At 40.9% G+C, this 23,786-nt stretch overlaps 1 protein-coding gene across 1 annotated transcript in view; it reads right to left on the bottom strand.

The window, feature by feature from the left end:
* The window catches only part of myo1f (myosin IF), a 135,966-nt gene that overhangs the window by 61,334 nt on the left and 50,846 nt on the right, over positions 1-23,786 (bottom strand). The window contains exons 3-9 of the mRNA XM_048559792.2: positions 20,666-20,755; positions 17,350-17,444; positions 15,763-15,850; positions 14,672-14,761; positions 13,920-14,051; positions 10,592-10,726; positions 3,696-3,828 (exon numbers count right to left, since the gene is read on the bottom strand). Of these exons, the coding sequence (XP_048415749.1) occupies positions 3,696-3,828; positions 10,592-10,726; positions 13,920-14,051; positions 14,672-14,761; positions 15,763-15,850; positions 17,350-17,444; positions 20,666-20,755 (763 nt within the window). The remainder of the gene's footprint in view (positions 1-3,695; positions 3,829-10,591; positions 10,727-13,919; positions 14,052-14,671; positions 14,762-15,762; positions 15,851-17,349; positions 17,445-20,665; positions 20,756-23,786) is intronic.

The raw sequence follows: 23,786 nt of genomic DNA, 5'->3' as shown, positions 1-23,786 counted from the left end.
GGATGAATTGGACTGAAGGGTCTGTTTCCATACTGTATAAGTGCATAACTCTATAACTCTACCCATGCAGACACTATGCTTCCCAACTCTATATCATGCCTTGTGATCGATACAATTTAATTTCTTATTAACAAGATAACTCTGCCCCCTACCCAACTGCCTGTGTTTCGATTGGATACATATTCTTGGATACTTAGTTCCCGGCCCTAATTCCCTAGAATGCCACGCCTCTGTGATGCCCACATCATATCTGTCAATTTTAATCAGTGCTACAAGCTCACTTACCTTGTTTTATATGCTGTGTGCATTTGAATGCAACACCCTCAATCCTCCTTTGACTGCCCCTCTTCTCATAGTTGTCCCTTATGTGCTGTGCCTGAAGTTAGATTCCTGATCTTTTCCATATTCTCCACCTATTACTCATTTGTAGAAATATTAAAAACTTCTCCTGAGCTCTCCACTGCATTTGAAAAGTTTAAATTCCTTGTGACGACTCTACTTAGCCTTTCTGCTAAGATCCTGGTCCTCAGATTGGATCAGGTGGAGCCCGTGCAGAGAGTATAGTTCCCTCCTGCTCCAATACTGATGATGTTCCAATTCCCTCTCCAACTTAAACTTAAGTTTCTACATGACTCAATAACCATTCTGGGCATACTGGGTAATGTGTCGAATTGGATCCAAAGTTGGCTTAGTAACAGGGAGCAAAGGGTAATGGTTGACGGCTGCCCTTGCAAATGGAAAACTATTTCAAGTGGTAATCTGCAGGGTTCAATGTTAGGACCCTTGCTATTTGTTTTATACATTAATGATTTGGACTTGAAAATGAGGATCATTATTGGGAAATTTACAGATGACACAAAAATTGGCCAGAGGATAGTGAAGAAGTTAGCTGTAGGCTCCAAAACGATATAGATGGTTTGGGGGAGTGGGCAGGATCATGACAGATGGAGTTCAACTCTGATAAGTGTGAGGTAATGCATTTAGGGAGGTCAAACAGTAAAAGGGAATAGACAACAAGTGGGAATACACTGAGATAAAAGGAGTTGAAGTGAGAGATCTTGCTGTGCAAATGCACAGGTCCCTAAACGTAGCAGTACAGGTAGGTAAGATTGTAAATAAGGCATAAAGAGTGTTTTCCTTCATTGGCGGAGGTGTAGAATACAAAAATAGGAATAAAATGATTCAGCTGTTTAAGACACTGGTGGGGCCACACCTGGAGTATTGTGTGCAGCTCTGATCACCACATTACAGGAAGGACATAATTTCTCTGATGACAGTGCGGAGAAGGTTTGCTGGAAATGTTGCCAGGGCTGGAGAATTATAGCTGTGTGGGGAGATTGGAGAGGAGGGGTTGTTTCCCTTGGAATAGAGAAGGCAGAGGAGTGACACAATTGAGGTACACTAAATTGTGAGGGGTAGAGATAGAGGGGAATAGAGATAGAGGTAGAGATGGAGGAGGAACCTGTTCCTCTTGACAGAAACCACAGGTCATAGATTCAAGCTCAGTGGCAGAAGGATTAGAAGGGATGTGAGGGAAAGAGTTTTTATGCAGAAGGTGATTGGTGTCTGGAATTTGTTACCTGAATTGGTGGTGGAGGCAGAGACACCAACCTTTTTTAAGAAGTTTAGATTAGATTCCCTACAGTGTGGAAACAATCCCTTCGGCCCAACAAGTCTACACCGTCCCTTGCAGCATCCCACCCAGACCCATCCCCCTATAACCCACACACCCCTGAACACTATGGGCAATTTAGCATGGCCGATCCACCTAGCCTGCAGATCTTTGGACTGTGGGAGGAAACTGGAGCACCCGGAGGAAACCCACGCAGACACGGGGAGAATGTGCAAACTCCGCACACACAGTTACCTGAGGCTGGAATTGAACCTAAGTCCCTGGCGCTGTGAGGCTGCAGTGCTAACCACTGAGCCACCGTGCTGCCCCAAGTGCATGGATCTGCACCCTAAGTGCTATAAGCTGCAGGGCCTTAGGCTGTGTGCAGGACGATGGGATTAGAAAGGGCATATAGGTGTTTTTGGGTCAACATGGACAAGATTTGGTGAATGGCTCCCTTCTGTGCAGTATCATTTCTATGGTTCTTAAATTTCAGCAAATGCAACATTAGCACTGAATTTATATGCAGGTATCTTACCATTTGTCTGCTCACAGTCCCATACAATGTTATTTAACATTGGATTGATCTTAATCTTTACGGCATGAGCCCCAATTTGATGGAGCAGGTGACCTGCATGCTGAAAATCCCATTTAATTATAATTATAGTTATAATCAGAATTCTATAAATTGATTGAAAATTAGGACCCTTCCATAAAAGTTGTGATATCTACTCCTCCTGGGAGGTTAAAATCACAAATCTGCTTTATTATTGTAAATATAATTTGAATGATTGCATCTTTTTCTGGCTATGTGCAGTCTAAGTGCTTTCAAGATTGCAGAGGAATTGGTAATTCACTCTTTGTCAATGCTCTGCAGTGCTGTGGTAATCCTATTTCCCCAAGGTATTTGGGGTGGGGGTGCGGGGCGGTGACGTAGGCAGCTGTAAAGGAAATGCTGATTTGTATAGATTCATGTCTATTCTATGACTTGGAAATGATTGGGTCTTTCCCATTGCCCTGCTCTTGTGAAAGTAAAGCTGATGATTTGGAGCTGTGCATCCTGCAGCTAATATACACTACATAATGCAGTGGCATAGACCATAATGAACATTGAGTGTGAGTGGCAAAGGCACTGATCCAGACCCAAAACATCAGCCTTCCTGCTCCTCTGATGCTGCTTGGCCTGCTGTGTTCATCCAGCTTCACACCTTGTTATCACTGATCAAATGAACTGCCCTTTTCTAGATGGCTTCTTGAAAGGTGTCGCAGCTTCATAGTTGTGAATGAATGGCGAATATTCCACTGGATTTCTAACATAAGCTTTGTAGATGAAAGAGATATTGTGGGGAATTATGAGGTAAGCAGTCATCACACAGTACCTAGTGTCTGCCCAGTGTAGCTAATGGTTACTGTCATGATGCTGATGGTGGTGAAATTAGTGATAGCGATGCCATTGAAGAGTGTGCAGTAGCGATTGGACTTTGGAAATGGTCACTGCCTGGCACATATGTCACATAATTTTGAATTGCTGGGATGACATTGTAACTAACAATCTTTGCCACATCTCATGCATTCAGCGTCTTTATAATACAAAATGAGCTGAGGTATTAGATTACAGACAAGATGGAGGTGTCAAGTTAAGGAAGCATGACCTTGGCATTTTGGCTGAAGCCCCATGTAAACATTTTCTTGGTTACATGTTTTGTCGGAACAAAGGATTACGTTTTTCACGGATTCTTCCTTCCTCATTAGTTACTTGTTCAGTTCTGCTATTTTTGACTGGGTTTGGTAGTGCCACATAAAATTGGAACATAACTGCAAAATATCTGATCGGTGTACGTTATATAAGAAATGATGACTGACACCTGCATTTTACATCTCCTTGAATAATATTGTTTACCTTGTTTCAATTTGAAGTATCTACATCCAAAGAAATACTCCTGAAAATAAGTTTAGAAACATTATTCCACAAAATCCATATGACTGTTTTGACCAGGTGCTGATTTATCACATACAAACCCCTGCAAACGTAAGGATGACTGACCATCATTCCACAACTGGAATTGAAATTAATATTACTCACGAGCCTCATTTTCCACTTCAGCATAATTCCCGACTTCAGTAAAACTTATGTTTCCAAGGTGCAGAATTCCAGCAATAATCTGTAGTACCATCATCTGAATCTCTGCTGTTATACCTATGACTTGCATGGCATTCTATGAGGGAGAAAGAACCTTGGTAATTACAGAGCACGTTAAGCTAAAGCTTGGATCAATTCAGATAGTTTAAAACCATCAGATTAATTTGTTGTTACTTCCTTTAATTGTGTAGTGCATTGATAATAAAAAAATGGTTTGAAATATTCATTGAAAGTTAGTGAATTAGTGTCAATGACTGCAGATTAACCCATTTCCTAGCTTTGTGGTCCTGACCCTGTCTCTTCCTCTGACTCCCAGATGTTTGAATCTATGGCTTCTCTGGCCAAGCTTGTGGCAATGATCGACTACTTGGTAGTCAGGAGGAAGACTTTCTCTAGTTCATTGGCCCAGTCCTCTGAATGTAGTTAGGCCACTTAGCCCTGCATCAACCCCCATATTAACTAAAACACTTAAAAAGCCGGCCAGACATTTAATTTGCCAGATCAATACTTGACTGAAGTCAAAAAGGTTTCTGTTTGCACAGTTTGGATGGATGAGTTGACTTTGTTTGTTTGACAGCTTAATGATGTTGAAATACATTATTCTCTCTTTGGTTTTCCAATGATTGTTTGTTTATTAGAACCAGACTAAGAGGGGTCAAGCGTATTACAGTATTGACAGTATCAAGGTCTGTTGTTGATTCTTACATTTCTGAGGTTGTTAGGTGAACCATTTTCCATATGGAGACTTTCAAAGTCACTTTGTTTCTCATGCCAGTTTCACAAGCATTTGCCAAACTTGTCAAAGGCTCACTGGTTCTGTACATTGTGGGCACTGGAACAGTGAGTATGGTGGATGCGTGGGGCCATTGTGGGTAGAGGTGTACTGAAAAAGGTGTGTAAGTAGCAAGGGAGTAATGGAGGAGGGAGGTTACTTGGTGTATTGAGGGGATATGAAGGGACACTAGCAAGATCTTTTAAATCTCCTTGTCAAAAGTATCTCAAATCCACAACAGGCTACCTCAAATACACAAAATGGCCTGCCAAGTAGGGGTCCCACTGTTTTCACGATCTCACCAATATCAGGAACAGACCTTTCACATGCGAGAATTGTAGACAGTATTCCAAAAGCGGCCTCACCAATGTTCTTTATAACCTCAACTTGACATCCCAACTCGTAAACTCAATGGTCTGAGAAATGAAGGCAAGAGTGCTGACCCCCTCCTTAACCACACTGTCCACCTGTGTTGCAATTTTCAAAGAACTATGTACCTGAAACCCTAGGTCTCTCTGTTCAATAATACTATCCAGGACCCTACCATTGACTGTTTATGTCCTGCCTTGCTTGTTTCACCAAAATGCACTGCCTCACATTTATCCAAATTAAACTCTATCTGCCACTCTTCAGTGCATTGGCCCAATTGATCAAGATCACTTTGTAATCTTAGATAAACTTCTTCACTGTCTACTATACCACCAATTTTGGTATCATCTGCAAATTTACTAACTATGCCTCCTAAATTCTCATCTAAATCATTTATATAAATACAAACAAAAGTGAACCCAGCACCGATCCCTGCAGAACACCACTTGTCACAGGCCTCCAGTCTGAAAACCAACCCTCCACCACTACCCTCTGTCTCCTATTGTCAAGCCAATTTTGTATCCAATTGGCAAGTTCTCCCTGAATCCCATGTGATCCAACTTTACTAATTAGTCTACCTTGCAAAACCTTGTCAAAGGCTTGATTAAAGCCCATGTGTACAACGTCTACCTCTCTGCCTTCGTCAATCTTTTTGGCCATATCCTCAAAAAAATTGATCAAGTTTGTGAGACACAATTTCCCACACACACAAAGCAATACTGACTATCACTAATCAGTCCCTGTCTCTCCAAATGTAAGTAAATCCTATCTGTCAGATTCCCCTCCAACTATGTACCCACTACTAATGTCAAAATGGCAGGTCTATAGTTCAAGGCTTCTCCGTCCAGCCTTCTTAAATAAAGGTACGACAGTAGCCACCTTTCAGGCTTCTAGTACCCACTGTGGCTGTAGATGATGCAAATATTCCTGCGAGGGGCCATACAATTTTACCCCTAACTTCCCACTATGTCCTTGGGATACACTTGATCAAGTCTTAGAGATTTGTCCACATTTATGTTTTTAAAACCTCTAGCATTTCCTCTTCTGTAATATGGACTGTTTTCAAGACATCAATATTTAGTTCCTTGAATTTCCTGGCCTCTATTTCTTCCCTCACAGTAAAATCTGACACAAAAGAGTAGCTCTCCAACCTCCTGTTGTTTTACACATGATGGCCTTGTTGATCTTTAACCGAATCTACTCTCTCTCAGAGATAGTAGGAACTCCAGATGCTGGAGAATACAAGATTACAAGGCGTAGAGCTGGAAAAACTCAGCAGGCTAAGCAGCATCAGAGGAGCATGAAAGCTGATGTTTTGGCCCTAGACCCTTCTTCAGAAATAGGATCTAGGCCCGAAACATCAGTTTTCCTGCTCCTCTGATGCTACTTGACCTGCTGTGTTCATCCAGCTCTATGCCTTGTTACCTCTATTCTCTCTTAAGTTGCTCTTTAGCTCTTAATTTACTTGGAGAGTGTCTTTGGATTATTCTTAACCTCTCTGCCAAGGCTATCTCAATTCCCTTCTTTGCCCTCCTGATTTCCCTCTTGAGAATGCCCCTACACCCCTTATATTCTTCAAGAAATTCATTTATTCACAATTGTCTATAGCTAATATATGACTTCTTCTTATTCTTACCAGAGCCTCAACTTCTTTATTCATCCATTGTTCCTTACTATTACCAGCCTTCCCCTGCACTCTAACAGGAATGTAATGCCTCTGAACTCTTGTTATCTCACTTTTGAAAGGCTCCCACTTGCCATCGTCCTTTTACCTGTGAACAGTCCACTCCAATCAACTCTTGAATGTTACTGTGTCATACCATCAAAATGTGCCTTACTCTGAGTGAGAACTTTAACTTTTATACAAGGCCTATCCTTTTCCATAACTATTTTAAAACCAATAGAATCATAATCACTGGTCCCAAAGTTCTCCCCCGCTTACACTTCAATCACTGGCCCTGATTTATTTCCCAACAGAAGGTCAAATTTTGCTCCTTTTCTAGTAGGTGCATCTACATATTGGTAGAGAACATTTTCTTGAACATATTTAACATATTCCTCACCATCCAAGCCCTTCATACTATGGCAGTCTATTTTTGGAAAGTTAAAATCCACCACTATTACAACACTTCTTCTTACATATATCTGTGATCTCTCCACATATTTGTTCCTCAATTTCCCTCTTATTATTGGGTGCCTATAGTACAATCCCATCAAGATGATCATCCTGGTCTTACTTCCGAGTTCTAACCATGTAGCTTCACTGGATGATCCCTCATAAATATCCTAAGTACGGCAGTAACGTTTGCCTTAATCAAAAATGATAGACCCGTCCTCTCTTGCCTCCCTTTCTATCTTTCCTGTGGCATCTAAACCCCAGAACATTGAGCTGCCATGCAGCCCCTCCCTCAGCTATATTTCTGTAATAGCTATGATATCCCAGCTCCATGTTCCCGTACATGTCCTGAGTTCCTAAATCTTACCTGTAAGACCCTTGTGTTGAAATAAATGCAGTGTAATTGTTCAGCGTTACCTCGTTCACTGACTTCATCTTGCCTGCCTTTTCTAATAACTCGCTCCTTTTTAATTCAGAGCCATCCTCATCTACCTTACTATTCTCGTTACTACTTAGTTTTAAGGCAGCCGAATAGCACTAGCAGCTGTCTCCGCCTGGAGATTGGTTCCCTTCCAGTTCAGGTGAAACCCATCCTTTTTGAACAGGTCTTTTCTGCCTTAGAAGAGATCCCAATGACCCAAAAATCTGAATCCTTGCCCACTGCACCATCTCCTCAGCCATTGATTTATCTGCCCCATGTTCTCCTTCCTACTCTGTGTGAAGTGGCTGGCATGTGTAAATCAGTGATTACTACCTTTGTGGTTCTGCTTTTTAACCTTATACCTAACTTCCTACATTCACGATGCAAAATCTCAACACTTTCCCTTTCATTCTTATCAACGTGTACAACAATTTCTGGCTTCTCACTCTCCCTTTGGACAAAATGCTGCAATCGTTTTGAAACGTCCTCCGTCCTAGCTCCAGGGGAGACAAAATATCATCCTGAATTCATGCTCATTGCTGCAGAATCTCCTGTCTGTGTCCCTGACAGGACAGGCTCCTATAATAATTGCTTATTTGAATCTTGACAAACCCCAAGACCTGGCTGCCACCTGTATTTTCCTGTGAGAGACAGTATATCTGTTTGAGAGAGGAATAGCCTCAGGACACTCCTACTTTGCTACCTCTCCTGAGAGTCACCCATCTATCTGACTGAGCCTGCAATGTAACCACCTCTCTAAATCTACTAACCATCACTCTCTGTGTTTCCTTGTATGCTCCTCAGTGACTGTAACTGCTTCTCTAGCTGATCTAAATGGCCTGATACTGGACGGATCTTGCAGATGAGGTGTTGAGAGACAGTCAACAGTTGCCTAATCTTTCACATCGGACAGGAGGTGCATACAGGTCCATTGATTGCTGTAACTGCCTGTTAAAAATTGCTCACTGAGATAACGATAAAGATCCCCACACTTTGCTCAAATATAGTGTTTGTGGACTGACTTCTGGCACACTGTGCTGGGAGAGCTTAAAAAAACTATATTCTTTGTTATAAGGCCTAAAAGAAGAAGCTCTAAAGTAGAACCCTTTTTTTTAACATATAAAGCAAACTTCCCTTGCCACAGATTTTAATTTTAAGCATGCAAGAGAAAAAAAAACTTCTTAAAAATCCAGCATTTAGCTGAAACTCCCAGCAAACAAAGACAATCTTCTCCTCAAATCCTCTTTTCATCAGCTCTCAAATCTCCGAATCTGATTAAAGGGATGTCGATCCCTGATCCCCAATGTTATTTAAACCACTACTATTGAAACCTCGACAAACTAATTGCAGACATTGGCCATTTGAGTTCCATGGAAAGAAACAAAAAAAAATCTCTCTCTGGAGCTGTCGACATCTTGACAAACATGTGGACAGGCCTCTCCTATAAACTCTGTGTTATCCAACCTCTCCTTCCTCACTTTTTATTCCTTCTCACATTTTTGTTCCTTTTTGGACTATAAAAGTTTCAAAAGTAAATTTAAATGAAAAAAAATTCTGCTTCTACTCAGGAAAACCAGAAGAAAATCACAAGATAAGCCTCCAAACTCAGGAGCAGTTGCAAGATCCACACTAGAGACAAAAATTGCAGCATCAATCTACCGGCTGGGATCAAGTAGTGGTTAGAAGATAAGAGATAGACAGAGGTTTAATGGACACCTACTCAATAGGCAGGATGCAACTGATGTTGTTCCTCCAGGGATCCGTATTTGGGCCACAGCCTTTCACATTTTTTGTAAAGCGCTTGTGAGAAGGAAGACAGAGCCATACATCTAATTTTACAGATGACACCTTTTTAAGGGGCCATGGCAAATAGAGTAGATTGAAGCAAGAAGGTGAGGTGGAACAATGATAGATTAAGTGATTGGACACAACTGTGACAGATGGAGTTCAAATGGAAAGCTTGAGGTCTTCCACTTAAGACCTAAGATCAGAATAAATTTTAGATCACGAGAATGTAGGAGTTGTGGATGTATGAAGAGATTTTGGAGTCCAAATACAGTAATTATCTAAAAATTGCTGGATCGGCACAATAAATATGGTGAATGAAATGTTAGCCTTTTCCAAAAGAGAGCTGGAATACCAATGGGTAGGAATTATGCTATAGCTGTATAGAGCATTAGTTTGGCCCCTCCTGCCACACTAAATTCACTTTCAGGCACCACACTTATGGACTGATATACTGGCTTTGAGAGGGCTGCTACACTTTGTTCTGTCCTGTTTGTGTCTACTGGTACTAGGATATTTGCTGCCATGATATGTCACACTGCAGCATTGATTGACCGGAGTAGTATGGGGAGAAAATATGAGGCCAACATGTATTGATTAGATTTGTGTTCCCTTTATGTAGAAATTTAATGAATACACTAATGAAGCAATTAAGATGATTAAATAATTGTTAAGATAGGTGGCGAGCGACTGCCTCCTCTGCTGGGAGACTCCAGAATAATGGGGCAGAACGTTAAAATTAGAGCTATGCAATTCCGAAGCGATTCTGAAAGCATATCTACACACAAACTGAAAGTTTCAAAACTGAGCTTGATGGTTTTCCATGAGGGAAGAAGATTCAGAGTTATGGAGTTTAAGATACAGATCTATCATAATCAAACCTGAGTGACTGAATAACTTCGAGGGGCTGAATGGCCTCCTCGTTTCCTATATTAATTCGCATTTGTCTAAATTACAATGGTTAAAAAAGAATGCAGGCAGCAGAAATATGAACTGTCTGTTCAACAGTTGAGGGAAACAGATGACAGTGGGTCAGTATTTGTAGACTAAATAAATAAATTAAAACATCACAAGTGGAGAAAGTCGAAATCTGAAATACTGACTTCTTTGTTTGCATCACAGATGTTGACTAGCAAGCATTTGCTAGCAAGGTTTTTGCTTTCTGTTTATGGATTAAAATGTGTTGTATTGGTAAAGCAAATGGATGACCATTAGAGCATGGCACTCCGGGCATGGTGCAATGAGGACAGGGCACGTGAATTCATCCCTTGTGGCCATCAGACAAAGAATATCAGTTGGCAGAATCACAAGTCTTTTTGCATGGCAGCATAACAATGGTACTCACATAAAATCAAAAAAAAAACCGCCTCACTTACCATTGTTTCATTGAATTCTTTTTTGTCATCTGTCCCATCCACCTTGTAGGTGCCTGACTGGTTTAAATAGAAGTAATATGTAGGATCAGCGATGCCTAAATTTTCAACCTGCTCTGCTGAAGCCCCTTCGAGCAGCTGTTTTGAAGAAAAAGTCAATTTGTTTTTGAGCCTATATTTTTGATTTCAACATTTGTTTGAATTAGCTTCCTATCATACTTGGAATATTGCATAATAACAGAAATCATGCTGACATAATATTAGCATAACATTCTAATTTGGAGTGTTTTTTTAAAAAATCATCACTGTCATCCTTAAAGCATCAGAGATTCATAATTTTTAACATAAAGAACCATTGGCTTGCAACATGCCTACATAAACTCTTTACTGGAATAACCGAAACCTATTCTGTCCTCCCCCTGGGCCTGTACCTCTGTTTACTTCCAATATTTATTCAATTTCCCTTAAATGTGCATAATCATCACGACATGCATTCTGACCTCAAACATTCTGAAGAAAGATGCTTTTCCAAACATCACCCGTCACAACCTCCGTGATACTTTTAAATTGATAACCGACATGGAAGCTGGGGAACTTGGGGAAATAAAAGTGATATCCTGAAAAGTGTCCATAATACAGCTGAGAAAGTGCAAGAAGTCTTAAACACATAAAGGTGGATTAATCACTGAGACCTGATCAGGAGTACCCCAGAACATTGTGGGGAGCTAGGGAAGAGATTTCTGTGCCCCTTGTTGAGATATTTGTATCAATGAAAGCCATGGGTGAGGTACCTGAAGACTAGAGGTTGGCTAATGTGGTGCCATTATTGAAGAAAGGTGGTAAGCAAAAGCCAGGGAACTATAGATCAGTGAGCTAGATGTTAGTGTAGTGTAGGTAGTTGGAGGAGATTCTGAGGGACAGGATTTACATGCATTTGGAAAGGCAAGGACTGATTAGGGACAGACAACATGGCTTTCTGCGTCAGAAATTGCATCTCAATAACATGATTGAGTTATTTGAAGAGGTATCAAAGAAAATTGATGAAAGCAGAGTGGTAGATGTTGTCTGTATGGACGTCAGCAAGGTGTTTGACAAGGTTCCACATAGTAGACTAGCTAGCAAATTTAGATCACACAGAATGCAGGGAAAACTAGCCAACTGAATGCAAAGTTGGCTCGAAGGTAGGAGACAGAGGGTGGTGGTAGACGGTTGTTTTTTGGTCTGGCGGCCTGTGACCAGTAGTGTGCTGCAAGGATCACTGCTGGGTCCATTGCTTTTCATCATTTATACAAATGATTTGGATGTGAATACAGGAGGGGTGATTAGTAAGTTTGCAGTTGGCACCAAAATAGGTGTTGTAGCAGACAGTGAAGAAGCTTATCTCAGGGTACAACGGGACCTCGAACAGATGGGCCAATGAGCCAAGAATTGGCAGCTGTAGTTTAATTTAGATATATGTGAAGTGTTGAATTTTAGCATGTTTGTTTGGTAACCAGGGTAGGAGGGCTTAAGCAGTTAATGGTATGGCTCTGTGGAGTGTTGCCGAATGAAAAGACCTTGGGGTGTAGGCGCATTGTTCCTTCTGGAGGACTTTAATTATGTAGATTTGGTTCAGAGGTCATAGCAAGGTGGAAAAATACCACTTTTTATAGACAATAAGTTTTCCAAGTTTTTGGCTGTTGGCTGCTTTCTGTTTAAATTTGTTTAACTTCTAAACTTATCTTAATTTTCCAACAGGATTTCTGTTTTTTCTTACTGCTGTGCACCCACTGATCTCGAAGTAAGCATTTCATCTTGGATACATTTACCCACAGGGATAGAGTTTACACTTTCCACTCATTAAGAACATAGAACATAGAACATTACAGCACAGTACAGGCCCTTCGGCCCTCGATGTTGTGCCGACCTGTCATACCGATCTCAAGCCCATCTAACCTACACTATTCCATATACGTCCATATGCTTATCCAATGACGACGTAAATGTACCTAAAGTTGGTGAATCTACTACCGTTGCAGGCAAAGCATTCCATTCCCTTACTACTCTCTGAGTAAAGAAACTACCTCTGACATCTGTCCTATATCTTTCACCCCTCAATTTAAAGCTATGCTCACTCGTGCTCGCCATCACCATCCTAGGAAAAAGGCTCTCCCTATCCACCCTATCTAACTCTCTGATTATTTTATATGTTTCAATTAAGTCACCTCTCAACCTTCTTCTCTCTAATGAAAACAGCCTCAAGTCCCTCAGCCTTTCCTCGTAAGACCTTCCCTCCATACCAGGCAACATCCTAGTAAATCTCCTCTGCACCCTTTTCAAAGCTTCCACGTCCTTCTTATAGTGCGGTGACCAGAACTGTACACAATACTCTAAGTGCGGCCGCACCAGAGTTTTGTACAGGTGCAGCATAACCTCTTGGTTCCGGAACTCAATCCCTCTGTTAATAAAAGCTAAAACACTGTATGCCTTCTTAACAGCCCTGTCAACCTGGGTGGCAACTTTCAAGGATCTGTGTACATGGACACCGAGATCTCTCTGCTCATCTACACTACTAAGAATCTTACAATTAGCCCTGTATTTTGCCTTCCAGTTATTCCTACCAAAGTACATCACCTCACACTTGTCTGCATTAAACTCCATTTGCCACCTCTCAGCCCAGCTCTGCAGCTTATCTATGTCTCTCTGCAACCTACAGCATCCTTCGTCACTATCCACAACTCCACTGACCCTAGTGTCATCTGCAAATTTACTAACCCATCCTTCTACGCCCTCATCCAGGTCATTTATAAAAATGACAAACAGCAGTGGACCCAACACCGACCTTTGCGGTACACCACTAATAACTGGTCTCCAGGATGAACATTTCCCATCAACTACCACCCTCTCTGTCTTCTTTCAGCAAGCCAATTTCCGATCCAAACTGCTATGTCTTCCACAATTCCATTCCTCCGCATTTTATACAATAGCCTATTGTGGGGAACCTTATCAAACGCCTTGCTGAAATCCATATGCACCACATCAACCGGTTTACTCTCATTTACCTAGATAATAAAATGTGAGGCTGGATGAACACAGCAGGCCAAGCAGCATCTCAGGAGCACAAAAGCTGACGTTTCGGGCCTAGACCATTCATCAGAGAGGGTGAAGGGTCTAGGCCCGAAACGTCAGCTTTTGTGCTCCTGAGATGCTGCTGGGCCTGCTGTGTTCATCCAGCCTCACATTTTATTATCTTGGATTCTCCAGCATCTGCAGTTCCCATTATCTCTGATACTCTCATTTACCTGTTTGGTCACCTTCTCAAAGGTCAGAATGTAAGGAAGCGGTGCATTACCTGGTAATATATGTGGAAGTTCCTCTCATTCTCATTCTGGCTAACAACACGGGATTTCTCCAACAAAAAATTCGAGATTTTACCTCCATCTGGCTCTCCACCACGACTAAACTGAATTTCGACATACTTTCCCTTTGGCAGAAATAATACATGTCAGTATAGAACAACGATGCATACATCTCTTTTTCTCTCTCTCTCTCACACACACACACACACACACACACACACACATACTCAACAATCTATGCAGTATTTTCAGGGGAGGTTTAATTGTTATGGAATGAGGGTGAGTTGAATGTGCATTTGGCAATCACCAACCTCTATGTTGCAAGGACACCATGAAAATGACTCCCATAGTGTATAATGTAACAAAGTGAGTATTATCATTAATTAAAACAAAACAGTGCATACCCCTATTCCGCAAACCAGGGTAAATATGTTGAGCTAATAGTAAGATGCAGAATACCCAGTGGTCAAGCAGACAAATTCTTTGAACTGAGAATAGGTGATGAATGTTTTGTGGTAAATGGATTACTTACCTGAATGGGGCACCGAATTATCACAGAATTTCTTCCAGTTTTTTGCTATATCATTGGCAGAACATTATAGAAAAGCCTGGAGAAAGAATTTGTGTAACAATCTTTATGGATGGCTTCATGTGAAAATTCATTCCCGCTGGGGTCACTGTGAGTCACATGGCTCAGTGAATCTTAAATACTAAGATATTTGGAAAATCCACAACAGTGACTTACAAATCGACTGGAATTGTTGTTTCGTACAGTTTTGGCATTTCCAAAGGCCTCGAGCAAAGGGTTCGACTGTAGGATGATATCTTTTACATGCTAGAATAATGTAGATAAATTTTAAAAATGATGTACATTGCTTTGCCTCCATTACAAACACACAGCATAAATCTGGCACAAGCGTTGTTTCCTATGTACCTGCAAAGTGTTCAGTTCCTGGATAATAAACATACAGCTAGCAACACTACATTTCCACATTCTTTAAAATTTGAGGAGTTTCTCCTGAGGGTTGAGAACATGGTAACCAGGTGAAACAAATAGGGAAGGGGACATTCCTAGTTCTTCTCAATACCTTCAAGGCTTCCCTGCAGGGTGTCACTGGCAGGGATACCAGAGAAAGCTATTGTTTACCCTTATGCTAAGTGAGAAACCAAGCCAGTATGAAATGAGTGTAAAGTAGGTCCACAAATCCTTTACAATCAGGGTTTAGCTGCATATTTTTCCTCCAGTCAGCTGGACATACATGTCCATACACTGCTAGGCTAAATCTCACCTGGGCCAGACATAGAGCGTAGATCAGAAAGTAATTTTGATTTCAGTTCACTACTAAGTGTGTGGGATCTGGAGACATGGGAGGAGATGTTGCAGCTGTTGCAACAACTGTAAAACAATAGAAAGCTCCAACTCTGATGCTCTTCTTCATGCAACTGCAAAAGCAGGTCCACACTTTCTGCATGGTGTCGTCAGGTGGCATCCTTTCTATGCGCAAATCTGCCAATCTGAGTGAGGCTTCATGCATAGCTGAGGTTTGATCTTTTCCCTGGGCTTTCCTTTGAACAGGAGCCTGCCTGGCACTTTGAAAAAATAAAAAATGAAGTAGGAGCCCCCTCATTTCCTGCCTGCTTGATTTGAATATGACAATACGGTTTAAGGCCCTGGTGGGAGTCACTGACTTCCCCCACCCCCATGTTTTTCTTCAGCGAGTCCTCAGGGAGTCCTTAAGCTGTACACAGATGGTGTAGTCTCTCACTCTTGATCGTTCTCAGACACAATGAAATGCTGAAGTAATTTTTTTAAAAAATCACATCTTCTGTCATTACCTGGACCTTTGATCCTCCTCCTGACACTTTGGAGATGTACCCCATAATATATTTAGCTGCGACTGTTTTGCCAGCTCCACTTTCACCACTGGAAACCAGAAAAAAAAACAAGAATATCTGCAATGATATAAATATCCACCGGTCTATATGCTTCACCTATCTGGGATATTTAAGGTAACAAGGTGTAGAGCTGGATAAACACAGCAGGCCAAGCAGCATCAGAGGAGCAGGAAGGCTGACGTTTCGGGTCTGGGCCCTGCTTTTGCAGTTCTTCATTTTCTGAAGAAAGGTCTCCACCTGAAACGTCAGCCTTCCTGCTCCTTTGATGCTGCTTTGCCTGCTGTGTTCGACCAGCCCCACACCTTGTTATCTTAGATTCTCTAGCACCGGCAGTTCCCACTATCTCAAAGATATTTCATTCATGTTTAGAGCAGCAGTCAGCAGACAGTAATTCATATAATTTTAACAGGATTCATCATACCCGCTGTGGCTTTACATTCAGAAAAGGAAAATGAGAAATTGAAAGATGTTTAGCATGTGGCCAATACATGCGCAGCAATTTTTGACATTTTACAAAAGAAATGCAAACATATTTAATACGTCAGACCAAATAAAGTTGTTTTTTTTGTCAAGGAATTGTTTCAAATCTTCTCAAGCCCTGCTCCCCACTTCCCCTCTCCCACCATGCCTCTTGTCAGGCCTTGCAATCCAGGGAGACACTCATTTCCTTGCTGGGCTGAACCCAGCACCACTTGTCGCCTCTCGCCTTAAGCGCAGCACCAAGAGTGACCACCACTTCTAGTGGTGCTGCTGGTGCTAGAAAGTCAGTTTCTGATTGGCTAGTGGCTGCGTGAGGTCAGACTTCCTGGTTCATAAAGATTGCAAGTTCCACTTCCAGCCTATTAATGGTCAATTAGCAAGAAATAGCTGTGGGGGACAGCTATGTTTAGCATTGTTTAGCTTTCCACTGCCACTTTAGCTAGGAGATGAGGAAACTGACATTTTGTATAATTAATCCCAAAGTGTTCTACCCATAAATGTGTAAAATATACCGAAGTAATTTTGAGAAATAACTTGGAAGTTCTTCCTGTTCATCTGTCAGTAACAGTTGTGGAGACTTACGTTCCAAACCACAGCATGTTGAACTCAAACAGCAGCAGTTTGTTTTTAACTATACACAGTGTGCATCATAGAGTATCTGCCATCGTACATATTCAAAGTGATATCGAATTGTCCACTTCCTTCCAACATCTTAGCTGCTAAATCAGGTCCCAGTTCCCAGCCAGTGATTACTCCACGTTAAAGAATGGTGAAATGTTTTCAAAAAGCATTAACTCATCTCTTGCCTTTTAGTTTTGATGAGAGGTGTGTAGCTCTAGATTCAATAATCTAAAGAGTTATAACTTTAAAGCATTGTTGTAATAATGTTTGAAGGTGGCTCTGTGATAGTGTAGAGCAGTTGTTTGTCAGCAATTTTTTTCGTCAGCAATCTTGTGGTAATGTTTAATTGGCAATAAATAAAAGATTCGGATAAAGTATAATGGGCTTACCCCTTCCTGCAATCAGTAAATAGTTACTGTTTCATACCTGATTATAACACACTGGTTCTCTGCATCAATCAACATATTCCTGTACATATTGTCTGTTAGAGCATAAATATGAGGTGGATTTTCATACTGAGCCTGGAATTAAAGAAGAAATTGTCTAAACCAGAGAAAAAACTGTCAAGCACAATTAACAATCAGCACAATGCTGTCCTTTATGAAATGAATATATTTTCCTGAAATGATCAGAGATTACCATGAAAGCAACTGTTGAAAATTGATTAGCATCAAACTAAATTCTCACAGCTATTTTCTACAGGACTAGAGTTCAAAACAAATTGGTCCTGCAGGTGTTGGAAAAATATTTTATTATTGGAACATAACAGAATTTTTCAATTCAAACATAGAAGTAGCTATAGCACAGAATGAGTCTTCTATGCTATTGCTGTGTCTTCCTGATAATGTGAGCCACAGTCCTTTATCCTGCACTAATAAACTACTTATAAACTGCCTTGTGAGACCCAATCTGCCTCTCTGTAGTCATGCCCATTCATAATTCAGCTTTAGTTTAATCCATTGTGAATTTTTCTAATGAATTTTCCAGTAGAATGGAGAAAGTTCCTTCTTCACATGGTATATCCAGAGTATCCATTGAAGCTAAAACATCCATTTGAAAAAATCAGTGAGGAATCAACACTGTGTTCTCTCCTCTATCTGCTTTCTCTTGCTGCATATCATAGCATAGGTAACAGCTGACCTGCTGCTTAACCGATAGAACGTTACCATGTCGGTCATTTTAGAAACATCATTTTAAAATGCATTCCCAACATTAGTTCCCAATCTCATTCATCCTATCAGGGAGGTTTGTTGAGTGCAGCAGCAACTTGCTGCAGATGCTGGAATCTGTACTGAAAATGGAAAATGCTGGAGATCCTGGCCAGTCAGACAGCGTCCGGAGAGAGAACAAGCTAATATTTTGAGTCTAGATGACTCTCATCTTGCAGGCAATTAAATTTACAGCTATTCAAGGATGATCCTGCACATGTTAAAATGACAGAGGACGCAGTTAACTTAGGAGGGCGGAGAAGCAAGGATAATCTTTAAGAACAACAAGTTGGGCAGCATGCATGGGGTTAACATTTTAGATCAGTGACTTTTCATCAGAACTGCAAGTTAAAGGTATAACAATTTTAAGTGAGCACAGAACCATAAAAACAAAGAAGGAATAGAAAGGTTCATGACACAGTGGAAGACAGGAGAGATTGAATGCCAAAAAGAACTGTGCTACACTAATGAAGATGACAATGGGACAAGTAAAGCATTTCCTTAAATAAGGAAACAGTGCTCCAAATGTGGGTCTCACTGATGCCATGTATAACTAAGGTATAAACTCCTTAGTTTTGTATTAATTTCTCATCACAATAAATATTTCAAGAAATGTATGTCCACAGTGAAACAGAGTACACTGTTTCCGCTGTTACATACTGATAGAGATGAGGGCCGATGTTATCGTGTATGTCAATTGTCAATTCACTAACCTCACATAAAAACAAGCGGGACTATTAATCATTGCCTGCCAAACATGAAGTGCCAAGATGCCAGCCGGAAATCCACTGCTTCTCAGGGTCCCACATGGTGATATCAGACACCTGATGTGTATGTGTGTGAAGACGGATGGATGGAAAGTGCTGGCTCCTCTTGTTGGAAATGACTAATGACCAGCACTTATGTTGAGTGAACATATTCTAACACCTGACAACCAAAGTGTAAATGCTGTTCATTGCAATGGACTCATCTATTACCAGAGTTATAAAGGGAGCTGAACCCTCAGAAATAATTAGTAATGAGCTCTATTAATGTGAAAGAGTCATTGATGGACAGATGAACTGACATTAATTGAGCATGAAAAATATTCCTCATCTACTGCATCCCGATCATCTTCACTAATATTACTGAATTTATCATTTAATGCTTTTTCAACTAGTTTTGTTGTTTAGTTTTGCTATTTTGGGTTCTGCTTGCTGGGTTCTTAAAGTTTTAACCTCCATGTCCATTGAGTGCTTTAGATATCCTGAGTTGCAGGTTCTGGGCCCTTTCTACTTTTTACTTCCTCATTTGAACTTTCTTTATACTCTTCTTGCATTCTCAATAAACCACTATGGTCTCGGTTTTATCTGTCTTCAAACAGAAGACTCTTTTTTACTTCAGCTAACATAATGGACTTTGTTATGTTACAATTTGTCTGGCTGTCCAGAGACGGGAACAAATTGGGTTGAAAGAAGATTTATAAATAGTGAAGTAAATAGATATGTAGTGATGTTGAACTAAATAGCGATAACCTTTGGTTCACTCCTGACCTGACAATATCACAAACCTTATGATGGCATTAAAGTTGCTTCAAATAAAAATGTTTAAATAGTTTGACCTAGAATTTACTGGAAATTTTATGAAGTTTGACTGTCTGATTTTCCCATCTCCATCCTCACACACATATTAAAATAGTAGCCCACATTTAAAGTATCATAATTGAAACATATGGGCACGCTGCAGTTAATGAGAAAATATCAGCAGTTATCTATGCATCCTTGTCTGATGCCAGACCATATATGTTTAGATGTAGCGTACTCATTCATGGGATGTGTTGCTCTCAGTCTTGAGACACATCCCACTCTGAATTATCTGTAGAATATTTCTAAGAATTTCTGGCTTGATGACCAACTTTCAGCACCTGAAGTGGATCTTTGTGGATTATTGCCGATTCTGATACTTATCCGGTGACCTTTTTGGTGAGTTTACCAAGCTAAGATGGGATCACGCTTAACTGTGATGCCTATGGTTGTCCAACTGAATGTAGATGTTTACAGCTCGGGACTGTACTGAGTGATGATGCCATTGTCTATGAAATAGCTTATGCATTCAGGCTTGCAAGGAAGTGATAAAAATGACATTGAGAAGGTGCAAAAACCTCTTTTTCTCAAAAAATGAATAGGTCAACCACACATTGGTCTTTGTTTACAACAGAAATCTTTCAGCTCAACTAAGAACTGCAACTAGCTTGAATGTGGGTGCAGATTTGACCACAAACAAAATGTTTTAAATTTTACTATGAGTATTTGAGAAGAATGTTTTGAGAGACAAATTCTTCCACTCATTGACTACATTTGCCAGCAGCCAACAGTACAGGCTTGTGCTACTGACACGACCACAGAATCACATTCACAGACAAAAAAAATACAGAATAGATAAACAATAGCTGTATTGCAGGATTGCCATTGTTAAATACAAAATGTAAGGGTTGCTGGTTAATACTAGAGGTTTAGTTTGGGAAGAGAAGATAGGAATATTAAACATTTACTTACAGCTCCTTGATAAATTTCTATTTCCCGGTCTGTGAAGTAAGGCATCTGTTTGAAAGGGTTTACTGAGATGAGCACCGAACCGATATATGTCTGAGGTACAAGTCAAGGCATTTTACTGGAGCAGTGGCTGAGAATGGAGGCTGACAGTCAAGAGAAGTTTTAACTTATCTACCACTGTAACATTAACACCATCTCACCACTACCCCAGCCTATCCCAGCCATCCAAAGAAAATTGTAGAGTTTCTTGGTTGCTGTATAGAATCCCCACTCTCTCCTTGCAAGTTAAATTACAATACGGGGGTGAAGCTCTAGGGTTAACTCAATAAATTCAGGTTTTCCACAGTTAGATCTGGAAAGATACTTGCAATCTTTCTGGGTAGTCAGTACAACAAGCTGAACAGAGACACACTTGGCCCCCAATAACTTTTATAAGGACCCATCAGCCAGTTCCAGATCAGAGATGCAACCTGGATCACTTGGCTAGTAATCCACAGATCCAACTAATGTTGTTGAGGAACAAAACCGATAATTGTTGAAGAAACTCAGCAGGTCTGGAAGCATTTGTGGGGAGAAAACAGGGTCACCATTTTGAGTCCAGTGACCCTTCTTCAGAACAGATAGTACCCAGGAAAGGTGGTGTTTATATGGAAGACAGGGGATAAGGGGAAAAGGAGCGAGCACACAGGCAGACATGGAACCCAGAGAGGCAGGATCATTGTAAGCAAGGCTCAAGGCAAGCTTGAAGAACTTTATCTCATTTTTCCCTTGCGGTTCCTGCAGCCTTCAGGACTCAATGTTGAGTTCAATAACTCTAGAGCTTGAACACCATTTTCCATGTCCTTTCCCCACACCCACGCCACAGGCCCTGACAAAATATGGGCTGCTTTCGGCATAGCCAAACTATTGCACCTACTGTGGCCCCCATGATCAGCTTGTCCTTCTCCTGAGAATACTATCATCCATCCCATTTTTTCTCTGGGCTCTATCTCCTTCTATCTGCTCACTACTTTCCCCACCACCTCCTGTCCTCACCATAAATATTGCGTTTTCTAGATACCATCAGTCAGGATCATTGGATTCAAAACAATAAAACTTTCTCTCCACAGATGCCACCAGACCTGCTGAGCTTTTCCAGCAATTTCTGCTTTTGTTTAAGGTTTGCAGCATCCACAGCTCTATGTCTTGTTTTAATGTTGTGAGGACAAGTGTTCGAATCCAGGCATGGAGGACGGGTGAAGTTGATAGAAAAAAATTCTGGAAATAAAATATATGTTTGATGGAGACCATGTAACCATTGTTGATTGTCTTGAAAAACCATGTGGTTCACGAATATCCCTTAGGGAATGAAATCTGATGTGCCTCCCTGATCTGGCCCTCATATTATTCTATATGCACAGCAATGTTGTTGACTTTTAATTGCCTTGTGAAATGATCTAGAAAGCAATCTGTTCTAAGGCAACAAATGCCAGCCTTATCAGTGACACCCACATTCCATACACGAATATAAAAACATTCAGGTAAAAGCATGTAACAATGGCTTTCCATGTTTTCTACATCATTGCTTTAATGAGGCACATGTCCCTTTTTACACGGACAGAAATGAACAAAGGTTCATTACCAAGTGTACCCATATGAAAATGCTTGAGGATGTGTGTTTTCAACAACTCTGTTTCACAAGAGATTATGTGGCAGAGTTCGATACAGAATCTAGCACACTGAGAGCATTGCTGTGGTGTCAAAGTCACCATTGCATCTAACAAACTTCCCACTTTATTTATATTTCAGTTTCACTGAGGCATGCCCAGAGCTGGTAATAGTGTTTAAGCCCAGGCAGCTAATACAGCAAATGTATGCATGTCTCCACAGATTCTAGATATAACAAAGCAAGGTTATGATAAAATTTCACAAGCATGATTTTCAGTCTTTTGGCGGCAGCTCTCTATAGGTTTCCAGCTACATTCTTGTTTCTTTCTCACTTGCCTAGTTGCCAGTGATAGACCACACCAATGCTTAGACATAGCTCCAAAGCTTTGGTGAACGTTGTCACTTCTCGCATTGGTGTTGAACTGTACAAACTTCCTTGTAGCTCAGTTGGTAGCTCTCTTGCCTCTGAATTCACAAACTTACAGGTTTAATTCTCCAGTATTTGAACGCACAAAAAAGAAGAATTCAAGGTTGGCACTCTAGTGCAATACTAAGGGAGTGCTGCTCTGTTAGAGTTGATTTCTCAAGTGGATGATAAAGTCCCAAGGTACTATTGCGAAGTAGAACAATGGAGTTATTCCTGGTGGCCTTGCCAGTATTTATTCCTTAACCAACACTACAAAAGCAGTTCACTTTGACAGGAACAAGCTTCCTCCCATTTTGCCCCCAACCCTGGCAGAGGCTGAAGAACTCATCTCTCACTCAGCAGCTATTATCACTGATAATTTACCCCTCTCTCAGTGGGGCTTTGAAACAGTAGAACCAAGACAAAAATGCTGGAATGGAACATTAGCTTTTCATTCAGATACAGGTGCTACCAATTAGCCAAATATAGCAAAGGGCTGCTTACATCCTTGTGACTAAATTGAGACTCCACTTTCTCAGAGCCAAATAAATGGGATTACAATGACAGTAACATGAGTTCTGTGTGGGATTATTAGTCATGACAGTACAGACCAAACCAAAGGAAGAGGAAGCAGGGTTGCACAGAGTATGTAATCTGTTCCGCAAAGGCAAAGTTGCAATGCTTTCCTGTTAGTATTGCAACATTTGAAGTTGGCACATGAAACATAGATTTGCTACTTTGTGGCTGTCTCAGAGTGAACAGAGCGGTGAGAGTGGAGACAGTATAACTGTATCTCTCACCTATTGGGAAGTGAATAGTAGATGTTACAGTGACTGCATGCAGTGCCGAATGACAACTCAGGCTCAAGTCACACATGATCCTGCCCCAAATCTAGTTTATAAACTGAATAGGAGATGCATTCTGATGCTGTTAACGATACAACCTGGAGTATTTTGAAGCACCATGAGAGGGAGCTGCATATTGGTTAGACCAAAGGTTGAGGCTGCCCTTGCTGACGGCACGACTTCACAGGGTGCACATCATACACGTGCAGGGCTAGCTGGTCAAAAC

This window comes from Stegostoma tigrinum, chromosome 30, assembly GCF_030684315.1.
Source record: "Stegostoma tigrinum isolate sSteTig4 chromosome 30, sSteTig4.hap1, whole genome shotgun sequence".
Lineage (NCBI taxonomy): Eukaryota > Metazoa > Chordata > Chondrichthyes > Orectolobiformes > Stegostomatidae > Stegostoma > Stegostoma tigrinum.
This window is presented reverse-complemented; position numbering and strand designations above follow the sequence as displayed.